General features: G+C 48.1%; 3 protein-coding genes across 3 annotated transcripts; 2 read left to right on the top strand and 1 right to left on the bottom strand.

Moving 5' to 3' along the window:
* Positions 1-295: 295 nt before the first annotated feature.
* Positions 296-9459, bottom strand: atmA (DNA-binding protein kinase TEL1; the record flags this gene model as incomplete). The annotated part of the gene is made up of 9 exons (XM_057076261.1): positions 296-315; positions 369-1326; positions 1377-2438; positions 2494-2884; positions 2944-7399; positions 7458-7795; positions 7856-9223; positions 9287-9329; positions 9381-9459. 9 exons carry the CDS (start codon positions 9457-9459, stop codon positions 296-298), a joined length of 8715 nt encoding a protein of 2904 aa, XP_056935766.1.
* Positions 9460-9636: 177 nt separating this feature from the next.
* Positions 9637-14991, top strand: N7462_004534 (nuclear pore complex Nup192/Nup205 family protein; the record flags this gene model as incomplete). Its single annotated transcript, XM_057076260.1, has 5 exons — positions 9637-9916; positions 9990-14345; positions 14403-14558; positions 14611-14882; positions 14941-14991. 5 exons carry the CDS (start codon positions 9637-9639, stop codon positions 14989-14991), a joined length of 5115 nt encoding a protein of 1704 aa, XP_056935765.1.
* Positions 14992-15620: 629 nt separating this feature from the next.
* Positions 15621-18596, top strand: N7462_004533 (cullin family protein; the record flags this gene model as incomplete). The annotated part of the gene is made up of 5 exons (XM_057076259.1): positions 15621-16343; positions 16402-17476; positions 17544-17972; positions 18081-18441; positions 18536-18596. The coding sequence occupies 5 exons, from the start codon at positions 15621-15623 to the stop codon at positions 18594-18596; spliced, it is 2649 nt and encodes an 882-aa protein (XP_056935764.1).
* Positions 18597-20249: the final 1653 nt, after the last annotated feature.

The raw sequence follows: 20249 nt of genomic DNA, 5'->3' as shown, positions 1-20249 counted from the left end.
CAACTGAAATCGGCGAAATGAATAAATTGAGCCGTATGCCCTGTAAAATCGAATGTAGAAGGGAATTATAGAAATTGTTCCCGGCATCGGAACTCAACCACGCTTGATCCCACTCAACCAACTTGACTACTTTGGGGTTGCCGCGTCTATTTATATTTTGAACAAGAAAGGTATCGATTTATGGATTATTTGAAAGCTTCTGAGAGACTCGCTTTCAGAAGAGCAAGCCTGGTTCGCATCCTCATCTCCGCCCCCCATCGGCGCGTATGTACAAACAGTCAAGACCAACTCTACATCAAGCATAGGATGCCCAGCCTAGAGTGTATTAGCGATAAATCCAGATGTATAGATATTGTATGTCAACATACCACAGTAAAGGACGGCCAGATTTTTCTCGTCGGTTGCTTGCTGGATCAACTCGTTGACGGTAGCAGTAGCACTCAATGTTTTACTGAGTTTCTTCGCCACAACAGTCAAGGCTCGATCGGCCTCACTTGGTTCATTCTGTGAAGTTTTGTCGGTCGTGCCAGTGAGCACAGGTGGTCCTTCGCCTGCCTCCTGGTCATCTTGCATTTTTTTCATTCGCAGAGGGGAGACCGTCCAGCTGTACAACGGATCATACCGAAGGACGTCGAGAATGGTCATGATACTGTATGATTCCTGGCGAAGCGCTTCTAGAGTAAACTCGCAGCAGCGTGTGAAAACACCCTCGGTCTTGGTTATGCCAAAGCCATCAACCAGATCACGCGTCAGTCGGAAGGGCACAACTTCAGGGACAGGTAGGATACGTCCTTGCTCAAAGGCGACACCAAGGTCAATGTGTACCACTTCTCCTGTCTTCTCATCTAGCAGGATGTTATGTCCATGCCGATCACCAAGTCCAAGAACGTGACCAAGAATGGATATTGCAGCAGTACTTCGGGTATACGACAGCCGCTTACTAAACCAGTCATCAGGGTTTTTGAACTTCTCCATGAAGAAGTACTTCATCACTGGATGAAAATGCTCTGTCACTTGGCGGTACGTTCTGACGCGTTGTTCGAATGACTTTGTCTGTACATCGGCAATGTGCTTCCTGCAAGCACTAGGCTTCATGTCTTTCGGATAATACCGTTGGTGTGCCGGCATCAGATAGTCATGCAAGGGAATGGTGTTGGGGACAAATTCGATGATCCCAGCATTGAGTGTCAGTGGAAGAACTTTGTACGTTCTAATTCCCAGGTTCCGCTGGCGCGTGGGCTGATGATCTTTGAGAAGGCTGCTAACTTGCTCAAACACCTGTTCCATTATGGCGTCTTGGCGCAAGTCATCGTTTCCTCCTTTGTACTAGAATCCAGTTAGCCATGTGAAGGCCCGTGGCTAAGTTAATCACTTACCAATTGCTTGAATCGAACCCCGTTGGTGGCAACAGCAGTCACAATTTTGGGAGCGCTTACACCCGATGCGATTGTGAATTCGGGGCTAAACCTAGCAATAGAAGGGACATCACTATAATTAAGGTCTGCCCGTAGATCTATTTTCATGGTGGGTGGCGGCAATTTGTAGGTCTCTGCATCTTTCCCGAGACGATCTCCCGTGGGCAATTTCTTCAGCGGAATCTTCGCGCCGGTCTTGAATTTGTTGTCTGGCTTATCGATCGCGAACCGGACATAAGTGATATTCATGTTATGGACCGCGATCCATGTAGGACCAATTTTCTTGTCATTCTTTAATCGGTCAACAAGTTTGTTCGCAGCGCGAAATCGAGAATGCGAGGATTGGTCTTTTCCGCCTTTGGACTTGCTGCTGGCAAATATTTGATACATGCCATGAAACGGATGTTCGGCGCAAATCCTGTATACCAATCCTGTGAGTAGCGATTGGAAATCATCGGAGACATCAAGAAGACGAGAAGATAACTGGTTCATCAGAGGGGCAAACTTCCGACTTGGAACATCATTGAGATATCGAGCAACAGCTGAGTTTGCTGTCTTGCTGTCTGACTTGTCAAGCCATAGTGCGCAAAAGCGAAGAGCATCGTTGTCGTATCTATCACTTTCCCTCATTGCGAGCAGATAATTTTCGAGACTTTGGTGCAGAAATGCCTCCCTGCTTCGTAAAAGACGCTGGTATTCTCTATCGTCGAGATCAAACCACTGTTTTGCTTTCGCGCGGAATATTTTCAGATTCTCTCTTTCTCGACCTTCTGCATTCTTCATCATATTTTCCAGTTCGAGCAGCTCTGTCTCTTTGCGATCACGAAGTTGCTCTACACGCTTGAAATCTTCGAGGCCATCAGAATTCAGAAGCTGTGAATCACAGAAAGTGGCGAATCCATGATACACGCGTCCTGCTGTTTCTCCTTCTGGGGCTCCTTTCAATTCCTTGACTGCTGAGTACAGATATTCTTGAAGAATCACTTCGGGCTTTTCCAGTCGCGCTTCAGCGACATGATGACCCTGTAGAAGTTAAACAAGAAAACGAGGTATCCAAGCACGCAACAGAGGCACTTACCAGAGTTACCAATAATTCAGCACGACTTAGTGGAATTGCTTGCTTGTGCAGATCCCCTTGGCTTTTCAATTGCTGTAGCATTTGAATCGATGCAGTCATCTCAGCCTGGTCCCAGAGAACGTTGGCAAGGTCAAACTTTGCTACCCCATCAACATTGATCCCCAAATCAGCACAGGGTCCGGAAAGTTTCGATAGACTGATGGCCGATTTTAATGATGCCTGTGAAACGCCATGGCTTCTTGTAATTTCCAGAGATTGTCGAAAGACCTTCGCTTCAAGTAGACGTGCATCGCGGGGGCTCAAGTTAAATTTCAACATCAGGTACTCATTCTTCCGTATTGAGGAAAAAAGGGCCTCATGCCAACTCAGAATTTCCCCGACTTCGGCATAGCTGATTAAGTCAGTTGCGGTGTTCCGATTAATAAAGAGGACTGCAAACACTTAACTTACCTTTCGGTTTTCAACCAGCTACTTCTATCCAGGATAGTCTGCCATTTCTCTTCCAAAGCCTGTGAGGATGATGCTTGAATCACATCGCAGATTTCACTCATTATTCCAAGAGCGCGCATTGTGCTTCGCAATTGTATCGCTGATTGCCCACTTTCGACAAGAGTATTGGCTGTAGTAAGCAGACAATCTTCGAGGCAGGTAGTGAACTCGGACAATGATGAAGAATTATTCAAGCTTTGAAATGTGCGGAATATGATCGCTGACGGTGAAGAATCCGATGGTGATACTGGAACATCCCACTGCTGAAGACTTGTTGCTGCTTGTAACATGCTATCAAAGGAAGCCGGTAGACTCTTTATGTTGCTGGAGGCTACCAACATGGTGTTGGCAATGCCTTGGAGATTCGTTGCATTCAAGGCTCTCAAAACACCGTAAGGATTTGCGTTGTCAGACATCTGAACCTCACTGTCATATTGGGCACTCTGAAACAGTAGATTTTTCAGGCCCGAGCTTTCATACTCAAGCCGCTCCATTACCGTCGATAGAGATGAACTTTGCTGGATTCCATAAAACAGGTCTGGATCGTCAATATTCTTGAAAACATCATGCAAAAGACCGATCGGCGGTTCAAATTTAGCCACGGAGGAGCGACGAGATCCAGAAATAACCTTGGAGGCCTGTATCTCAAGAAACAACAGGGATGTCTTTTGTAACCCACATTTATGGGCAGCTGAGGATGCCTCGGCATAATCTATTTCAAGCCATTCGTCACGGGAAACAATTGTTGATTCGTCAGGCACGGGTTGGTTGCGGAGATACAGGATGCAGTTAATCACAAGGCGAGCATGTGGCATTGTCTCCGGGTGAACATGACTCATTATTTCTTTGAAGTTTTGGGAAATGGCTCTTTTGGTTTGACCTCGACCGCTCCATTCCGTTAATAGCACGTCATGGACAATATACGGTAAAATTTGCACAGCCAATCCAGGAATCACACTCAAAACTTTGGGTAAAAATCCAATGACTGGATCTTCAATAACGGCATTAGATAACCACAGGCAGATGTTGCGAGCCCATTCAGCAACTGACAGATCGGCAGCTGGACTTTTGACCTGATTGCATAATTCAAGCTCTGCCGTGGCAAGAGATATTGTAGGGCATGTATATGGCTCCCAGATAAGAGCTTTCATCAGTGACTCCGGAATGACCGCTACACATGCTTGGTAATCTGGAAACTTTGTGATGCTGCTGATAATGAGTTGAAGTGTGCGTTCAATAAGGCCAGTCTGTGAATGATTCTGGATCTTTATTCTGTCACAGAGCACCTGAAGAATACTTGCTTTGGATTGGCAAAGGGGGTCGGACTGCTCACCCAACTCGGATTTATGGAACAACGAAAGGTCTTGTTCTCGCAGTAAACTGTCGTTAATTTTTCCAGTTGATGCAAAAGAGCGACCAATCACTCGCGAAGCCCACAGCTGGTACTCAGGACCACCATTGGATTTTTGAAGAGTATGCCACAAAGAAACAAGATGAGAAGCCGACTCCAGATGGTCATCACTGGGGTTATCAACATCCATGCTTTTTCCTTTAAACTCAGAGCACAGAAGCGACAGAATAAGATCTCCTACCGATCGGCTCAACAAAGGCTGACTTGAGTCTCGATCTTGAAATACTAGGAATACCATATCCTTCTCGCTCTTTCGACTTGCAAGGTCATCCTGTGAGGCTAGATTCTGAGCCAGATTGAGTAGCTGAGAAAACATTGCCTTAACCTCTATCGTCCAATCCGAAGTGATGCAACTCTCAACAAATTCAAAGACCCATTGCTGAAATTTTCGAGCGTTCGAGGTCACTATTTGGTATTGATTCTGCTGTGCTGTCGTTTCTGGTGATGATGAAAATAATCTTCGTAGCGTCATCAAAGTCGAGATGCATATTCCAGCCGTCAAGCCGGGATTTTGGATGAGGTATGATTTCCCGGCTTCTAAAAGGTACCAGAATATCCCTAGGGCATCTTCGGAGCAGTAAATATCAACTAGAAAGGGCCGAAGGGCATGAAGCAACATCTCGAGGGGGTAATCTTCAAGCATGATAGGACCAGCCAAACAAACAAGGATCCTGATCTTCCGGATAACGGAGCAAGTATGCAGAGACCCCAACGCGGGGTGTATTGACTCCAGTAATGATCGACAAACAAACGATGCCAAAGTTGGTGTCCATATTGACTCAAGTTCAAATCCAGCACGCTTACAGAGAAACTCTAGTTCATCCAGTAGGTAACGAGCTCGGAAGGAAGGTTGCTGATTTGCAGGAAGCGGAATTTGAGAGGGAGTTTTGCTTGCAATCTGGGTTTGAATGTCGAGTGCATACTTGAAGCTGGGACGCCTTAAATAAGCTTTTTCGACCTGATCGTAACGGTCGAGAGATTTGAAAAAAGAGGCAATGATCTGAGGGAAATGAGTTTCGATCTCCGCCAGAAATCCTTCGGGTCCTAAAAGCTTTCTAAGCTTGATTTCCACTCCTTTCGGCTGGCTTCCTTGTCCAGGCGGCGTGCTGATGTCTCGTGCGATACTGTACGCCTCTGCTTTGTAGAATGATGTTTTGATGAGTTCAATGTGAGCCATTTCAAGATATTTTGCCAACTCCTCCGTTTCAGAATCCTTCGCTCGCATCATCATTTGCCCAACTATCTCATCCTTCACATCAATCAACATTTCCTTGAGGTTATCATACCCGAAGATACTAAATGGGATGGAAGCGAAGCTCTGGGTCTCTGTCCAAGTATAGAGTGTTTGGGACGAAAAAAGGCGGAACAACTCTCGAGCATCCTTCAAACCAAGAGTAGTCGAAACCATTTTCATGCATTTTTGAGCATATGGCAAGGAAAGAGGGACATGGGCCGGTGTCTCAAACATGTGGTAAATACTTCTGCGCAACAAGGTATGCCACTTGGACGCCAGTTTGGAGAGGACGAAAAGACGCAAGGCAATCCCCTCGATCCAATCCGGATCCCTGGGCAAGCTTTCCAGTACGTCATCAAAGATAGTATCATGGTCTTTGAGCATGAATCGCTCAAACAATGTCGGAATAAATTTCCCAACGCTGAGTTTGACTTGAATGTCGCATTCTTGGAGAATTGTAAACAGGCTGGTGCGAGGTGATGGAAAAGATTCCTCGCTGCCAAAGGAAGGGCGAGAAATAAGAACAGCTTGGACAAGCTTCGACAAAGCAATGTATACGTTGTGTGAGGCTCTCTTCCTGGCCAGCAGGGCTTCCATAAACCAGCTGTACATATCCAAAGCGGACTCGTTGAGGGTATCATTTAGGATATTTGTCCAAGATTTGACGAAACAAGTCATCATGGCAATGCACAGATTGTGAGAAGCTTCACAACGCTCCATTTCATATGACTGAAGGCACTTCTCCCCCAAGTACTCCAGAATGCGAAGTATTTCATGTCGAGGAAATTCTGAGCAAGCATGATAGATCTGTGGTAGGAGGTAATGTGAAGATAACAGGTCAGACTCGTCGAGAGTGTTTAAATAATCAACTAGGACCGAGGGTGGAAAGTCTCCAGGTATGCCACTTCCAGAGTCAGTTTTAAGTAAAATGGAAATTTGAATAGTCATCGAACGCTGAAAAGTTGCCGTATCTTGAATCAAGGGTGAAGAGCCTCGATTCTGAGCAAGAATAATTTGGTCTGCAGAAATATAGCTCGCGGGGGTTGACACTCGATTGTCCAAATCCATAAAATCTTTCAACGCAAGATCGCCTCCTCTCACTGCCTTCCTATTGGTCTCAAGTATAGTCGCCAACGGGAAAAGGAGAGGAGACAACCCCCTCCAAGCAATGGAAGCCGTCTCGATGGTAGAGACAGAGGAAATAATCGGTGACAGAATTTCAAGACAAGCTTGCATGGCAGTTGATTCGTGGGCCGCCAAGAACTCACAAATACTATTCCACAGGGAATGGCAGTTGTTTTGAATATCTTGGAGGGCAGAAGCCGACTTCTGGGGTAGACATTTTCCAAAAAGGGCGGAGGTAACGCAAAAAGATATCAATATTTGGAGAATATCCGTAGTAATATGAAGTGACTTGTCATCGGTCATAGTTTTCCATGTTTGAAGGAACATTTCGGACTTTGAGCGTAGGATCTCAATGACCACGAAGTCGTCATCGTCTTGGCGGCTTGAAAAAGATAATGGCCATAGATTCTCATAGCTCCAAGGGTTTGAACGGTTAAAAGAATCTTTTATTTTGAAGATATATGCCATGATTTCTTGATTTTCGTGCAAGAAAAACCATGCCCTGGCGATCAGTCCGGTAGGTCCAGTACGTTGATAATGGGGAATATCAAAACTGCGATTCGTGCATGCCATAAAAAGATTAAGCAATTCTAGTGGGCGCGCATACAATGCGACTTGAGCCGTTTGAGCCCGGTCCGTGACTGTGCCTAATCTAACGGTCAAAATTGACTATAGAAGACAGCGCCAGTTTCAAAGGACACATACCTATTGTCCACACTTCTCTCAGCCAACTACAGATTTGCTTAGATGCATTGGTTGACTCGGGGCGGATTTGTGTTCTCTTTCGTGCTATTAATGACCACAGGCCAAGAGATGAGTCTGAGATTGTAGAAGGGCCGTTCAAACTTGCAGAAGACAATAATGTTCGTATTGTTTCTGTGACAAATGAATGTTCCAGAAGGTCCGCCTCAATTATTGAGTTCATCAGATAGCAGGCGGCTCGAGATGTGGTCGATGAAGAGAATGCTCGGGTTGTCAAGTCCACCGCGCGTGGCCATTGTCCTTTTAATAGAGGGTGTTTGGCATCAGCGCCAGTTGCAACACTCAAGTTTGGCCATAGATTAGCTTAACGTCGGCATTATTGGAGTAAAACATTGTCTCACCTTGCGAAAGCCACTAGGGACCAAGAAGACACTGCGCCGTTGTCATCCAGAATGTTTGGGGCAAGCCTCTGAACGAAAAATTCCTTCCTTTCGATATCAATATCACCTTCAAGAAAGGGAATCAATTGGAGCGCACAGATTCTCCGTGTCCCTGTTGCAGATACTGAATCTCGAAAAACGTCTTCGATTCCAGAATTAACACGCTGCCTTTTAGTTGGTGCTTCACGAGTGGATGTTTCGCTTGGTAGACAAGTAACTAGGGTTTCTGACAATTTCAACAGATTTGCCAAGACCCAGAGAGTAGTCCAGTTGTGTTCTGACCGATCATTTCCCAGGCGTGGCCGAAAGATTGGCTGACTTCTATTTTCACTTGCTCGGCAGAAGACTATTTCATCAATTTGCAACAAGTCCTTTTCAGGTCGTTTGGTATACTCAGAATGAAGGCATTCTATGAGCCCCTCGGTCATTTGAGCCAACGTTTCCGAAGGATTCTTTTCGTTCTCGTCGATAAGAATAATGACGCACAGCATCAACGTGATAAGCAACTCATCTTTCAGACTTTGGAGCTTAGTGGACCATAGGCGACGGATTACTGGAATGAGGCTCATCAGGGACGATTTGGCCAACCCGGATTGATCAAACAACACTTTGAAAACAACTGTATTGATGCTACTGAATGCCAGTTGATGTGAATTTCCAGCCATCGTTGAGGATGACTTAACAAACTCCACAAGTCCATGCAGAATGGCCTCTGCGGCAACCTGAACAGGCGCACTGGGACAGCAAGTCATCAGAAGCTGAATACATACTACAACTTCTCCAATGGCATTCATATCGCCCAGGTATCTTTCTCTAGTGATTGGGGTGGGCGTTGTCCGTGAAGGGGTCATTCGTGAAGGGGTTGAGCGGCCGTCACTATTATCCCGCGAATCTTCAAAGGCAGGCTGGTATCTGCTGCGGATTCCGAGTTCACTCTCCTCATTATCGTTGCCATTAATCGCTGTGAGACAGAAATCGACTAGACTTTCCCAATCTGCATCACCTAGGTGCTCGGCGTGGGGCGGGTAGCGGAGGAGAGACGTCAAAGATTTGATATAATCCACACTAAGGAGCTCCCACAGGCCCTCTCCAGGTATTGTTATGGTTTCCTTGATATGACAAATTATCGCACGGACAGTCTTGGGTCTCAAGTTCCGTGAAAAAATGTCCACGGCGGTACGAAAGACGGAGGCACATGTTGACAAGCGGGTGGATGAGGGGCTCTTGGTATTCGGCCGTTGGGCTTTGCTATAGATAGATCGCTCTACAGCGATATATCGAAATATAGACTCAAATATCCTATGGCAGGCTTTGTCGCTCAGTTCTAATCTAAGAGTGTGGTCTCATGTTAGTTGGTGAGGAGACGCATTTCAGGCTCTGGCCAATGCTTACAGCTTGGAGCTTTGTCTGTTTTGTTGCAGAATATGTTTGAGATCTACCAATCCATCAGAGAAAGCTCAGTATCAGTAAAATCTGCGCGACAAACCTGCTATGCCATCAGCGCGGTCTTTCTGCCGGTCTGATGACAGCAGCCCGAGGGCTTTGTCTAGAAAGACCTCCCCCATCGTTCCGCTCGGTTGTAGTATGGGCGCAGTTCAACATTGACTACCACTTTCTTTCCTCCTCCTGGAACTTTTTATTTTGCTTCAGTTGGCCATTCTGCGGTTTCCAGAAAATTGCAGACTGGCCGTGTTGTGTGTTATCCGTTGTTGCGGTGTTGTGGAGCGGCAGTAATTGCCAAGATGATGACCGCCCGGAATTTTGATCGCGTTCCGCCTTTCTGGAACAAACAGAGCTCAAAGCTGCCCTTCCAACCTCCTCCACCCCGCGCCGCCATGGCAGAGCTTCTCGACAACCTGGCAAGCCTTCGGGGCTTGTATCAGGATCTTTCTGCTATTACCGACACATCCTTTTCGAATGTCGAGAGACTGTGCATTGAATTGAATACGCATATTCATGACTTCCGAAAACTCCTGGACAAACCCGCGAAGAACACTACAAGTCGCGAGTCCGTTCTCTCGGGTATGTGGCTGCTGTCATTCCCCTGCGCTTCCTTCGCTATAGACCTTACTTACGAGAAATTGCCATAAAACAGGGAAAATTAAAGTTGCAGATGTCGAATACTCGATCAATCAGGACTTCCAACAAGGCACACTCCAGCTCGCCGATGCTTTGAACATCGACGAGCTTGAGGCAGCCGTATTATTCCTGGCTGCTCAGGAAGACTCACATGTATTGGACCGACCTCCCTTGATCACTGCGATCATGCGGTTCCACGAGCGCCGCCATTTCCTCCTCGAGTGTCTACGCCTCATTTGCCGCGAATCCTTGGACTCGGAGCGAGAAGCAACTCAGCCTATCATGCAAGAAACTCTAGCCCACATCCTAGAGATCAAAAACTCCTCTCTCCAGAACGCATCATTATTTGCAAGGAAAGGCTTGAAATCCATGGATGAAATTGAAAAATGGCTATCACTTCTCAGCGATCAAGTCCAAAAGGCTTCAATTGTTGGCCAGGAAAACGATCGAGACATCATGGAAGCGATTGAATACCAGCGGCAAAGCCTCCAGCAGCAGCATGAGTCTCTTGGTGCCATCCTGTTCTATCTTTTCAAGGGTACATTTACAGCCTCCGAGGATTTCCGAGTCCTCATCGGTCAACTTAAGAGGCTTGATCGTTTTGATGGGCTCCTGATTCATTACATTCCCGTCACCATTGCGGCGTTCGTACAACATGGATCCCCAGAGGGTGCGGGCGTATCACCCAAAGAAGCCCGAGAGCTACATGGAATCGTCACCACGGCCAAAGATGGTAACTTGTGGAAGTTGCCAGGCTTCCATGCTGCTATCAATGCTCTGTGGCTAGCAATATACAGTGGATGGTATTTCGATGATGGCGCGTCCGAGCAAACCCCCGGGGTTGATCCTGAAAAAGAAGCGGAAGAGCGCACCAAATTATTCATGGCTGCTCTTGATGACGGTGCCCTCGATTTTATGCTCGCGGTATGTTCCAGTGTCAACAGTGAAGAATGGGCCGATCCCGCGCGGACTGAGCTCGTGAATTTACTCCTGAGGGAAAGCTCCATAACATTGCCAGACTCCGTCACTTGTTCCAGCTACATGAAGGAGCTTTTGATGGAAAATTTCGAGGTTTTTGTTGAATCCTGCATTGCAAACATGCCAGATGCAGTTCGTATGCTTAAGTCAGAAGAAGATACGCAACGACTGGAGCAGATTACTGCATTGCGAGACGGACTAACTTCAAGCGTCCATCGCGGTCTGGTCGAGGCACGCACACATCTTGAGTCTCTTCTAATGGTGATATCATTTGCATTTGAGCACCGACAGGATGCCGCACAGGAATTCTGGGGCGATGTTGAGGGCAATCTTTACGGTTTTCTCCAGTGGGCATCCAAACGACAGACCGTTCCTAGAGTGAGCGCCTTCTGTGAAATGATTTGCTCCATCTCTGAGGGCGAGGAAAACGCTGCTGCTGCCCACAGGTTCCTGACAGAAGAAGAAAAATTCATGTCTTCCAAGTTGAAGCGATCAACCACCATGAACTGGACGCAGATGTTCGCAGAATTACATCTCTATTCAACCCGGGTTACTGAAAAGCCTTCCGGCAACCAAAACACTTCGCAAGGCGTTATGCGTGGTCGAAAGCCTGATCATGTGGACATGAGCGAGCCAGAGAGCCCTGTCATGCTCACCTGCTACCTCCGGCTCATGGGACATTTATGCAAACAGAGTGGGTCCATCCGAGAGTGGATGCTGCAAAACGAATCATTCAAGGTGATTGAGACCCTTTTGAAGCTGTGCAGCGGTCCAATTCCAAGTCACCTTAGAGCAACTACCTTCACTACCCTCTCAGCATTGATGACAGACAGGACTTCTGCCTACGGTAATGAAATGTGGCTTGAAGTAGATCACTGGTTGTCTGGTGGTTCGATGGTTGCTTCCGGCAAAGTTCCAGCCGGTCCAACAACGACTCGTTCTGTGTGGCATGAACAACAGTCCTTGCAGAAGATTGGCGAAAGTTTTGACCAAACTAATGCATTCGTTGTCTTGATGAACGCACTTACCACACCCGTGTGTGAAATGGGTGATAACCCCTTGTCACTTGCGTTTCCGGAGTCTTTGGGATCCTCATATCGAATGCCTGGAATTGAACCTTATGTCGACTTCATTCTTGGGCATGCTTTGTCTCGCAAGATCCAGGATCTCAATGAATCACAGTCTCGTTTCCTAACTTACAATTGTTTGGAATTTGTTGTGACGAGTTTGCGAACCTTCAAAGAAGATCTCGTCACAGTTCTTAGCCAGCCAACACTCTCATCTGATTCCGCTGCCACAGCGTCCACACTTGTCGCCTACGTTCGACTTCATTCATTCGCACGTGTAATGGAATGGCTGTTCAATGAAGATGTCTTGAAGGCTTTGTTTGCAGCTAGCCAACAGGATATCTCGGAAGTGGCTCAGGCATCCTCTGATTCGGTATTGGTATTGACTTTGCTACGCAGTGTTGAAGTTATGAATTTGATCATGGATCTTCAGTCGACTTATTTCAACATCGTCAGGCCCTTGATCAAATCTCAAGCCTCAGGAAATCGAAGCTATGTGGCGAACTCGTCTCTTGCCTCATTTGAGGATAGCGTGCTCAACAATCTTAGTTTGATACCTGCACTCTGCCTCTATTGTGGCACTGGCCACGAACAACTGACCGTCACTTCTATGACGTTGTTGGAAAAACTCACAAGTTCCCGCAAGCTTAATAAGATGTCCTCTCCTGAACTCACAAAGTGGCAATCCTCAAACAAGATCGTAGAGGTTCTTGCCAGTGAGGTGGATGTTGATAGTGTCGCCCGCTCACTGGTATCTCAAATGGATCCTGACCCAAGAGAACTGGAATATGGCTCTCAAGCGGCAGGCTACGTCATTCGGGAAAGCCTTCTGGCTCTCTTAAACAGCTGCCTGGGAATGATTACAGACCGTCCTACTGTGGCTCATCTTCTACTCGGCTTTAGCTGCGTGGGCAATATCCTGGATGTACCTTCAGGGGGTTTGCTCGCCAATCAGATGTCTTTGATGCACGCCATTATTGGTTTTCTGCAGACTTATCCCGAAGAATTAGAAGGAAGTATCACATCATGGACAGTGCATCTTAAGCGGATGTCTTTCGAAGTTCTCAAGCACCTCTGGTCGTCAAAGCTTGCAACATACTTCACTCTCGGCGAGATGCGAGCTCAGGGATTCCTGATGAGCATGTTCGCAGGCCAACCCATCGTCGGACCCAATACCCTTTGGAATGGCTACCCAGTCGTGGCAGACGAATTCTGGCTCACCAATGCCACTTCGGCCCTGGCTGAGTTCCTGCTCTTCCGAAGTCATCTATTCGCCTATGCTGCCACAGAAATCCGTTCCGCAGCCAAGGTTGGGTCACCAACCCTACAGACCGGAATTTTATCTACTTTACTTGGGAGCTCTACCTTGGACAATGGCGAATCCATTTCCCACGCGTCCGTGTTCGACCTCTTTGACTTTGCTGACTTGGATGTTGCGCGCGAGTTCAACGTACCTCAGCTGGCCCTGCTGAGACAAATCGCTGTTGATGTTTGTGCCAAGCAAGAGGACGACTCATTGGTTCTTTATAATGTCGCTGAAATCGAAGAATTGATCCAAATTCAAAAGTCGAAGTTAATGGCCGCGACGCCCCGCCCTCAGGATGAAGAGCAATTCCAAACCGAAGCAGAAAGTTTGAAACTTTTCATTCTCGCAACGAACCAAAGCCGCCAAATTCAATATAATCGCTACCTTGCACTTCGCTCATGGGCAGAGTTGATTACTACGATAATCACTTGCTCTGTTCTTGACGATGCTACCAGACCAACTTTCATATTACATGCTATTCAAATGATCCTTCCGAAAATTGAAATTGCAATTGAGGGTGACTCGCCAGAGGCTATTGAATTTGCACGATTGGCTGAAACGTTGATTGGCAAACTTGCATCAGATATTTCTTCTAGTCCTGCTTCACGAAGCGGCGATATCATTGATGAGAAGCTTCATCAACTTTTCCAGGTTTCTACTCGGGGAATTTTGTTGGCCTCTGGAAATGTCGCTCTGCGAGAAGTTCTCTATGGCATCTGCTCTCAGTACATCACCCGTATCACTTCCTCCTCAGATTTAACTCACGACAGCCTGAAACGTCATAGTCAACAAGTGGTTCGAGCCGCTGGTCCTGGTCTGGTAGAGATCATTTGCGATGATGCTTATTCTGGCCAGGAGGCATCTCGTGCCTCGGCTCTTCTGGTGTTGAATTGTCTAGCCGTTCTGGATAGTCAAACAGACTGTGTCCTAGCCGAGATGGTTTCACAGTCCAACTATCTCAGTCTCTTCTTAGATGCAGTCCGATCACTGCCTGTGGAGCTACGGAATGCCGAAACAGCTGGTAAGTCCATTCTAAAACGATCATTGCGATCACCGCGTACTCACATCAATCATCCAGATACATCTATTCTACTAGAATACTATGAGTCATTGCTGGCTCTCCTCCAGCAGCTTTCGCAGACCAAGACTGGTGCCACTTTTGTTCTCAAGGCCGGTCTTTTCGAGTCCGTTCGAGAGTCACGACTGTTTGCCGCCGATCCCGACATTGGCATTGGTGTGTATCCTTTTTCCTGTTACTTAGGTAGGCTTTGCGCTAATATTCCCAGACATTGACAAACCCGATGCCCTGCGGAAGTACTATGACCTCCTTTTATCCGTTATTCGTGTCATTGTTTCAGCTGTGTTCTCTCGAGGAATTCATAACGAACAAATCAAAGCACAAACCAGAGCCTTTATTGCCGAAAATCGGCCCTGCATGGTGGGCGTTTTCAAGCGGTTTGCTAAGATTGGCGGAGGCCCATCACCAGACCATCACGAAGCTCTGTGCGAGTTGGTTAAATCATTCATGGCACTGATCACGGCCACCAATTTCCTAGAGGTTTGTTTTTCTCGTGCTCTACGAATGAGACCGTACGTGGCTAACCTAGACTTTCTAGTTTGAGGATCAAGAAATACAGCAAAACACTCGACCAGCTCTCTTCTCATGACCTTGGATTTTTGAATGGGGACATCGGGCGTGTTACAGGTCAACATAATGCATGGCAGGATTCGGGAGGAATGACGTGTAATATATGCTGGAGCGGAGTCGGCTATTTTCCCGAGGTTGAGCGATTTTCAGAGCCCCATTGTACGAATGCATTTTCACATTTGATTCTAAATCACTTAGTTCTATATGATTGAGTTGAACGTAAATTTTTCAAAGAATCTGCCTCTTTCGTAGACCCAATGCTCTGGCCAAATATACTGTATTGACGCTTAGCATAGAGTCCATAATTACAAGCTATGAATTGGGTCAAGGCCGGGATAATTCAAGAACGATCGGTCATCTGTAGATGATAAAAGCCTCCGTCAGAACGATCCAGGAAAAGAACTATCACAAAAAGCCCTTCGATCGTGAAGCAGACACGCATTGCCCCCTCCCCCGGAGCTGCGGTATCTTATCGCCGTGCGGAGGTCAACTTCGCAGGGAGCAACGTCAATTCCCCTCAACGCCCGACACTTACGGCACCCGCTTTCCTCCGCCCAGACCGCCCTGGGACAGACATGTCAGATCTATCATCGCGAATCCTCCCTTGCTAAACGTTCCTTTCCCCGATCGTCGGACTGAACCGGGTAGATGCAGCAGAACTCGAGCGCCGACCCCGAGCAGAGGAGCGGCAAGCGCAAATCGATCGGGAAGAGGAAGCTTTCTGATCAAGGAGAGCCACAACAGCCACAATCACAGAGGACCATCTCTGAGCTCCTGTCATCAAACACCTCTCACGATAACCTGCCACAGAATCTTTCACCCTCCTCGAAGCGGTCTCGCTTCTCCGCCTCTCCCTCGCGCTCGGCCTCCGCCCACCCGGTTTCGCCTACCAAGATGTATAACTTCTCAGGCTCCCCACCCAAAAACGGCGCCGCCTTCGTCCGGAATATGCCCGGTGCAGCGACAAAAGCTCCCTTTATTAAACCGCAAGCTGTAAATCCGAGTGCTCGTCAGAATAATTTCAGTCCGCATGCCGGGGCCAAGAAGCTAGTTGTTAAGAACCTTCGTACCGGACCTCGAGCGAACCACGAGCCATACTTCGACAAGACCTGGGCGCAGCTAGATGCTGCGTTGAGCGCTATTTTTGATGGGCGCAAACCAAACAGCTCCCTCGAGGAATTATACAAGGGTGCCGAGAATATCTGTCGCCAGGAGCGGGCATCGTTGCTGGCCAAGCGAGTACAGGAGAGGTGCAAAGACTATGTGGCAGGAAAACTACGGGATAACTTGGTGACGAGGGCTGGAGGTGGTACCGATGTCGATACATTGCGGGCAGTGATCGAGGCATGGTCGGTGTGGCACTCACGACTAGTACGTAACCGACACAGCAAAGAGAGTTATTGAGCCGGAGGAGCTAACAAGGAAATAGATCACGGTTCGCTGGATTTTCTACTACCTAGATCAGTCGTTCCTTCTGCACTCAAAGGATTTCCCAGTGATCCAGGAGATGGGATTGACGCAGTTCCGAACCTATGTCTTCGCCGACCAAAGTCTCAGACCCAAGATCATGCGAGGGGCCTGCGATCTCATCGCAGCGGATCGGGGTGCGGAGACCAGCATCATCATGGATCCAACTCTACTTCGGGATGCCATAGATCTCTTTCACAACCTCGACGTCTATAACAGCGACTTTGAACCGTTACTTATCGCCGATACACAAAGCTTTGTCCACTCGTGGGCCCAACGAGAATCCGGAGGATACCTGGCATCGTATGTTGAGAACAGCCAACGCCTGATCGAACGAGAAGTTGAGCGATGTGGCTTGTTTTCTCTGAGTCGGAGCACAAAACAGAAGTTGTCAGAGCTTCTAGATGATATACTGGTCTCTCAGCACGAATCGGTTCTTCTCAATCAGAGCGAGGTCCTCGGTTTGTTGCGGTCCGGTAACAAGGTTGCATTAAGGAAACTTTACGGGCTTCTCGATCGACAAAATCTCACCACCAGACTGAAGTCTACATTTGGCCTCTTTATCGTGCAAGAAGGCTCAAGTATCGTGTTTGATGAAGCCAATGAAGCAGAGATGGTCGTCCGCCTCCTCCAATTTAAGGAACAGCTCGATGATATTTTGTCTGAATCATTTGGTCGGAGTGAAACCTTGACTCTCACACTTCGTGAGGCGTTCGGCCAATTCATGAACATGACCAAGAAGGGAGAATCTACTGGAGGCACTGACAATGCCAAGGCCGGCGAGATGATCGCCAAGTACGTCGATCGGCTGCTCAAGGGTGGTTGGAAGATGCCTGCCGGAGCACAGGACGCGGCGATGGCTGATGAAGATGCTGAGATCGATCGACAGCTCGACCAAGTGCTGGACCTGTTTCGGTTCGTGGAAGGAAAGGCGGTCTTTGAGGCATTTTATAAGAATGACCTTGCTCGGCGTCTGCTTATGGGGCGGAGCGCCAGCGATGATGCGGAAAAGAGCATGCTCATTCGTTTGAAAAAAGGTATTTGTTGCCGTTCCCAAGTGAAGCCTTTTGACTTTCCTTTGTCTGACTGAATTACCCTCGATAGAATGTGGATCTAGCTTTACGCATAATCTGGAGTCAATGTTCAAGGATATGGACGTGGCGCGGGACGAAATGGCGGCATATTCTTCGCTGAACCGGGATCGCAATCGCAAGGAACGCCCACCAGTCGATCTCAATGTCAGCGTGCTTTCCGCCGCGGCATGGCCCACGTATGCGGATGTTCCGGTGCGGATTCCGCCCAGTATTGCAGCCTCCATCAGCGACTTTGAAGCCTTCTACAAAAACAAGCATACCGGTCGCCGGCTGAACTGGAAGCATCAATTGGCGCATTGCCAGCTACGGGCCCGGTTCCCCAAGGGTTCCCGGGAACTGGTGGTCAGTTCCTTCCAGGCCATTGTGCTCCTCATGTTCAACGACATTGCCGACGATGAGAGCTGGAGCTATTCGCAGATTCAGGCCGCGACGGGACTATGTAAGTCAATCATAAACCCTTTAGGTGGCGGGAAAGGTGGGAAAGGCGGAAAGGGAGGGAGATCGTCCGAGATTGGCTTCATTGTACTAACCATTAATTCTGTCTCAGCGGATCCTGAACTCAAGCGAACTCTGCAGTCGCTTGCCTGTGCCAAGTATCGCGTTCTCACCAAAAAGCCGAAGGGTAAGGAAGTGGAAACGACCGACGTCTTCTCGTACAACACGGGATTTACAGATGCCAAGATGCGCATCAAGATCAACCAGATCCAATTAAAGGAAACCAAAGAAGAGAACAAGACAACTCATGAGCGAGTCGCGGCCGACCGGCACTACGAGACCCAGGCCGCGATCGTGCGCATCATGAAGAGCCGGAAGACGATCAAGCACGCTGAGCTGATCGCCGAGGTGATCGAGGCAACCCGACACCGCGGCACGCTGCAACCAGCGGAGATCAAGACTAATATCGAGAAGTACGTATCCTGCTCCTGCTCTCCTCTCAACATGGGTGTTCGAAGACTTGATGAGCTAACAAGCCCCCCTTCCTTTTTTTCTTGTCCCGTCCAGATTAATTGAGAAAGACTATATGGAGCGAGCCGAGGGCAACCAGTACAACTATGTGGCATAGCAGAATCGTTGTAGGGGTCAGGCCTGCGTTTTTTCGCGAACGTGCTATTGCGCTTGGAAAGTGCGTGGGATTACTGTTTTGGGACCGGCAACCGGAAGTGCGCGTGGCTTGTTCATTCAGTCTTTTTTGGGGTTGGTGGCGCCGGCGGACGAGCAACGTGGAGTCTTCGGGGGCCTGCAGAAGGGTTTCCTTTGCCGGACTGAGTACTCGCATGGGTCTCTGTGTTTTGTTTCTCTTCGTGGTTCCTCCCATATCTATGCCAGATGGATCATCAATATACGTTTGTTTATTCTTTCTCTGTCGTGGGTGTCCAACCGAATACCATGAAATCCTTTACAAGTGGTCTTTGCGAGGCGCTCGGAGTAGCTCCGGGTCCACCGACCGATGCCGAGTTTGTTCCTCGTTCCTTCGTGAGGCAGCTCGGGCCTTGCCGACCGGGGGGCTTAGTCCGGCCTAGACCCCGAGTAGCTTGGATGCCAGTAGTATGTACTTCGTATTTTTTTCAGAAAAAAAAGAAAAAAAAAAGGTTTTCTCAGCTCGGCGGGGCTATTGGCATAAATCCCGGTAGTTATAGGCCTTACAATATTCTAGGTGGTTGAAAACAAGCATACTTCGTAGGGTTTCACACGAATTTTTCTAATTGCTGGACTGGATTCAACCGGGTCTGGGCCTCTGTTCGGGGAGGAGGAACTACTGGACGAGGCCCACCGAGAACGAGAGCCCCAGAAGCAGCGTAAGGGGAGGTGGAACCGGGCACATGATCCCTCGTACCACCGACTCTCCAGGCTCGCTATAGTGTGGATCATCAGAGATAGTGGATGATGAAGGTCTAGAAATATGGGAATAGATGAATCTAGAAATAGAAATAGAGGAATAGAGGACTGCCTGGACTGTCTGGACTGTCTCATTATGGCTACCACCGAATGCCTGATCCATGACCGTGGCAAAGGTCCCCCAAATGAGCCCCGGCCCCAGCGACCCGCCTGGATCCTCAACCCCACGCGATCTGACAGCGCGGGACTCGTTGTGGCCCCCCGATCGCCGCTGGAGCACGTCTTTTTTTTTCTGGTCCCATGATGCCTCCACTCAATGCAACTACCAGGTATTGCGTTCTCCCCTGCCCTTTTCTTCGTGGCCGTTCCAGGATTCGACGTATACGGCAAGTATAGACATTTAAGGCTGACAACGAGAGGGAAAGAAAAAGAAAATAAAGAACGAAAGCTGGAACGAAATTCAGGCCAATTGATGAGGCTGGCCTGAACTATTCCTCATTATGTATATTATGTATCTCTGTACTCTTGTTCTCAATATTCAATGTATCAAGACCATGAGGTGTTACAAGGATTCAGAGCAGGGAGACATGCGAAGCCTAGCAGTATACGGCAGTCCTACAGTCCTATCCCTCTGGATAGTGGATACAAGGCAATTGCTTGGGCCAAGTCTGCATAGCCACGTATTTCATACTCGGTACATGATATATACGTAGCTTTCTGCGGGACGGAGAAAAGCAATGAATAAAGTAGGTGGTCGGTGCGTGCCGGCTAACCTGCTGATTTGAGCCTATAGTCAAGGGGGGGAAAGGGGGTGGGAATCGACGGAAACCACGGAAAGCCATAGACTCGGGCGAGAAGCAGAGCCAGAAGAGAATCATTG

Source organism: Penicillium macrosclerotiorum, assembly GCF_028827735.1.
Source record: "Penicillium macrosclerotiorum strain IBT 26536 chromosome Unknown utg000003l_segment0_segment0, whole genome shotgun sequence".
NCBI classification, from domain to species: domain Eukaryota; kingdom Fungi; phylum Ascomycota; class Eurotiomycetes; order Eurotiales; family Aspergillaceae; genus Penicillium; species Penicillium macrosclerotiorum.
Note: the sequence above shows the minus strand (reverse complement) of the source record. Positions and strands in the feature narration are given on the sequence as shown.